General features: G+C 43.8%; 1 protein-coding gene across 2 annotated transcripts in view; it reads left to right on the forward strand.

Annotated features, from left to right (window-relative positions):
• LOC113801846 (bestrophin-2a) overlaps positions 1 to 5000 on the forward strand; it is a 21478-nt gene that overhangs the window by 15518 nt on the left and 960 nt on the right. For both annotated transcript variants that reach the window (XM_070141861.1, XM_070141863.1), the window contains exons 4-7: positions 47 to 218; positions 3375 to 3504; positions 4020 to 4258; positions 4933 to 5000. The exon at positions 4933 to 5000 is cut by the window's right edge and continues 169 nt beyond it. In XM_070141861.1, the coding sequence (XP_069997962.1) occupies positions 47 to 218; positions 3375 to 3504; positions 4020 to 4258; positions 4933 to 5000 (609 nt within the window). The remainder of the gene's footprint in view (positions 1 to 46; positions 219 to 3374; positions 3505 to 4019; positions 4259 to 4932) is intronic.

The raw sequence follows: 5000 nt of genomic DNA on the forward strand, positions 1-5000 counted from the left end.
TTATGTTTATTCATCGTTTCACTGAGGACTGGACTAATTTTTTCAGGGATTTTGAGAGTTTCGTAATACACTGTGCGCGCTTCCGGAATCTGATCCCCGTCTCCTTCGTGCTCGGTTTCTATGTCTCTCTCGTCGTGAATCGCTGGTGGGGCACGTACCAGAGCCTTCCCTGGCCGGATACCCTGTCTATTCTCGTCTCTACGCATGTTAAAGGAGAGGTAAGGCTAGTTGCTTTATTTAAGGTCTATATGGTTTACTAACGGAACAGGTAGTTGTGTTAGATATAACAATTGCAGAGTTACCCCTTAAAAGAACATTTTCTGTAAGTACGCATCAAAGAAAATGAAATTAAGCGAGTTAAAGGGCTAACAAAATCAAATATAATTTCTTCGCAGTCCAGGTGATACTAATGAATATGATAATAATAATGATGTAGTGTTAGGGTAATTTTACACAATAGTTCTGCGTAACGGACCGCAACGATTTTGGCATCGATGGATTCCTCTCACTCTCTGGTATCTAAATATATAGAAATTATTGCGCAGAATCCCCCAACCCCGAGGCCCCAACATTCTTGGCTCCGATAGCAGGGGAGGGCATAAAGGGTAGCAGGGAAACTGCAGGATAAAATATGAATAACATATACAAAATCAGTCACTATATTGTCTAATGCAAAGGGATGTGCCTCCTGCGACCCCTCATGACGGGCTGTCGCCCCTCAACGCCCGTCCAGGAAAATAAAGAATCCTCCACGTATTCATGGCAGGAGAGATCATGGGACAGACTCGGCATCGGGCGATCCCGCATAGCGGTCATGCGCCCTCTCCTGCCGTGAATGTGTGGAGGACTCTTTGATTTCCAAGGCGGGGGTTGGGAGCGGCAGCCCCCTTGAGATAGTCGCAGTGGGCGCAGCCCCATGCATTAGACATTAGTGACTGACTGTGCATATTATTCATATTTTACCCTGTATTTGGCTAGAAAGGTTTTGGGTTCATACCGCGATGTTTGTGAATTTTCCAGGACTGGCTGGAGTAATAGGAGGCTGGAAGAAACCTGAGATTCACGCATATTACAATGTGAATAATTGAAACCAGGAATAATAATTGCAAATTTTGGATGGCTGAGTGAGTTTAATCAAATTCCACAATGATAAAAGCAATCACCATCATTATTACAGTAATGCTAATAAAACTGTGTATGAATGATACAGTCAACTGAGCACCTTGATGTGCGCTGGAAAATTATCCACTTTTATTACACTTTCCCTCTGTCTCCGCCTCTAAGATTTCACCTAATAAATATTTACAACCCAAAAGAATTTTCCATCTTCACGAAATAGCGGATAGGCCTATAAGCTGAGACCTGGAGATATGGTGTACGATGGTTATGTCGGCTTTGTCACTATTACTTGTCTTTGTTCATGTTTAGTTAGTTTCAGAATGTTAACAGGTTGATTCTCTTACAAGACCGTCAGAACCATAATCCAAGTTTTCTCTCACTCTCTGTCTCTCTACCTCTACGTCTACCTCTTTACGGTCCCAAAGACTGAGAATCTACCACTGAGAGGACAACGTACCTGGAATATGTCATGGTTATGGCTCTCTGCTGAACTCCTGTCTCTCACGAATAAACGCTCCCCGTCTTCTGTCTCTCGAACTTGTATTGTGAAAAGGCAATCCTTCAAAAAAGGTGCTGAAGTGAAGAAATGGATTTTAAGTAAGTACTACCGATAACATTGCATAGGCATTATTGGCTTATCCAGTTATTTACTGCGTTGTTTGTACTTACTGAACTGAATACAGGCAAAATCGATCTCCCCGAACTTCAAACTCGGTTCGAATGACCTTTTCGGGGCTCCTTTTGAACTAACTTCGATCGATCTAGAACTTCTTGGGTATAGCAAACATAATTCTTCTCTTCCCAGTTTTTCAGAGCGCCGGAAAGAGACTCAAAATCGGGAAAATTTGCGCCTACAACTATATCGATGCCCGCATATTTAATTTCATTTTGCAAAGTACGAAAACCGAAGTGAGCATGCGCAACGGGAAGTGCCGTAAATCTAACTTCTTGGATGAATCATTATGGTGCCGAAAATATAGCCACTGTGATTTTTTTTCTTAAATTTCCATTTGATACTGACGAGTCTTATCACTGCTGCTAACGGCCTTGGACTACACCAATATGAAATTTGGTTAATTCCGGATAGGGGCTTTATATCATTCCCGTCATGCTCCACAGCACAACACATTGCTTTTATCATCTTTTTCATTGTTTCTGTACTACTTATATTTAGATTCTTGTGTATTGGTCTATTGATTGTTTTGTTTATGAAAAGGGTAACTAACGTCAATATATTCCTTTATATCATTACCTGTTTCTCTTTTTGTATCAGTATTCTATATCTTAGATTTGTTCCTATTTTGGATATATAAAAAATGGGTCTATTTTCACTTATTTTCCCTGACATGGCATTATTCTCTCTTCTTAGCACACCTCTTACTTTTTACTTATTCTGACTTTTACATCATCATAAATTGCTATTTATTTCTGCCAATTCTCTGGTTAATCTTTTCATGCTCCAAGATTTCCAGAGTTCCCCCTTAAATTGCTTTGCCGCCGCTTTCTTTTTCTGTCACACAGGACCAGGTAATAGAGGAAGTCACACAGTCACATTCCATGAAACATTTATCCTTAAGAGCTTAAATTCCCTCAGGCTCTGAAAAGTAGGACAGAGCGGGGAGTTAAGATCTGATGCTGGTTCCTCGAGCACTTAGTATTATGTATCACTTTTGGGAGGTATGCTTTTATACACATACACACTCGAACACGCACACACACATACACGCGCACGCACGCGCACCCGCCCACACACACATACATACTGTCTATCTATATATCTATGTCTATCGATCTATATGTATATCCATCTATCTAAATACCTATCTCTCTCTCTCTCTCTCTCTCTCTCTCTCTCTCTCTCTCTCTCTCTCTCTCTCTGTCTCTATCTATCTATCTATCTATCTCTCCCTCTCTCCCTCTCTCTCTCTCTCTCTCTCTCTCTCTCTCTCTCTCTCTCTGTCTTTCTCTCTCTCTCTCTCTCTCTCTCTCTCTCTCTCTCTCTCTCTCTCTCTCTCTCTCTCTCTCTCTCTCTCTCTCTCTCTCTCTCTCTCACTCTCTCTCTCTCTCTCTCTATCTATCTATCTCTCCCTCTCTCTTTATATGTGTGTGTGTGTGTGTGTGTGTGTGTGTGTGTGTGTGTGTGTGTGTGTGTGTGTGTGTGTGTGTATGTGCATATACACAGATATCCAATGACAACAATGCCTTAACACCCATGAAACAAAACCACTGAATCCCCCCCTCCTCCCCCCCCCCAGGACAACGCCGCCAAGGAGATCCGAGGGACGATCCTGCGCTACGTCAACCTCACCATCGCCCTCACCTTCGCCATGGTATCGCCCGTTGTCAGGAACGAATACCCGACGCCACAGCACTTCGTCAATGCGGGTATGCTGGCGTGTGTGTGTGTATGTGTGTGTGTGTGTGTGTGTGTGTGTGTGTGTGTGTGTGTGTGTGTGTGTGTGTGTGTGTGTGTGTGTGTGTGTGTGTGTGGATTGATGAGTGTATAGATAGATGGATAGGTAGTTTAGCATGTAGATGATAAATGGTTTAACTTGAAGATAAATTAATATGTATATAGAGAGATGGAAAATGGATTAATGTATTGATAAATGAATGGGCATATCTATAGATCATAATATCTAGATAATAATAGTGATAATGATAATGATGATGATAACGATAATAATCATTACAAAATAAGTCAATAGATAAATAAATACACAAATAAGAATAATACAAACCATATTACAACATTTATCCTTCACGTTTTTTCCTTACAATTCATTTACTCCAGATGAAACTCAGTCGAATTTGTGTTCAAAGTTTTACAAATGAATAAATTATTTAAGGACGGATAAAGCGCCCAGGATTGTTGAAAGCAATTCGTTTATTCCTTAAAGGTTACTTGACCGTGAGCGAGTTGGAAATCCTGGACGACCTCGAGAAGAAGACGACGCAGCACAAGACGTGGGTGCCGATCATGTGGGCGTGCAGGCTGGTGGACAAAGCCAGGGAAGAGGGGCGAGTGAGGAGCGCCGCCGCCCAGAAAATGATAATGGACGAGATCCTCAAAGTCCGGGGTAGCTGTGGCGGTCTCATGGGCTGGAACACGTATAATATTCCTCTTGTTTACACGCAGGTGAGTGGGTGAGGGTGATGGGAGGGAGGGTGAGGGGGGTGGGGAAGGGAGGGAGATTGGGAAAGGGAGGGGGATGGTGTTGGAGGGAGAGAGAAAAAGAAAGAGGGAGAGGGAGACTAGGAAGGGGTAAGGTGTTAGAGGGAGACGTAGAGGGACAAAGAAAAGTAGTGAGGGAGAGGGAGACTAGGAAGGGGGATGGTGTTAGAGGGAGACGTAGAGGGAGAGAGAAAAAGAGAGAGGAGGGGGAGAGGGAGAAGAGAGAGAGACTTGGAAGGGGTAGGGTGTTGGGGGAGACGTAGAGGGAGAGAGAAAAAGAGAGAGAGGTGGGTAGGTGGGGAAGAGAGGGAGACTAGGAAGGGGGATGGTGTTGGAGGGAGAGAAAAAGAGAGAGGGAGAGGGAGGTGGGGAAGAGGGGGAATGGGGCGAGAAGGTGTAAGGATGTTGGTGGAAGGAAGGCAGGGGGATGAAGGATGTGGGAGGGAGAGGGAGGGAAGAGAAAAATGAGTGGAAGATGATGGGAGAAATATAATGAAGTGATAAGGAGAGGGAGGGGAAGGGAAGAGAGAGATGAGAGATTAGAAAGAGAAAAGAAGCAGGAAAAGCACACGCCACTGAAACATGAAGAGATATCCTCCCAACTCACCAGTAACACACGCCTTTCCTCCCGTCCAAAGGTCGTGACGATCGCCGTGTACAGCTTCTTCCTGTTCTCCCTCATCGGCGAGCAGTTCCTGGACCCCGC

This window comes from Penaeus vannamei, chromosome 28 (genome assembly GCF_042767895.1).
Source record: "Penaeus vannamei isolate JL-2024 chromosome 28, ASM4276789v1, whole genome shotgun sequence".
Classification (NCBI taxonomy): domain Eukaryota; kingdom Metazoa; phylum Arthropoda; class Malacostraca; order Decapoda; family Penaeidae; genus Penaeus; species Penaeus vannamei.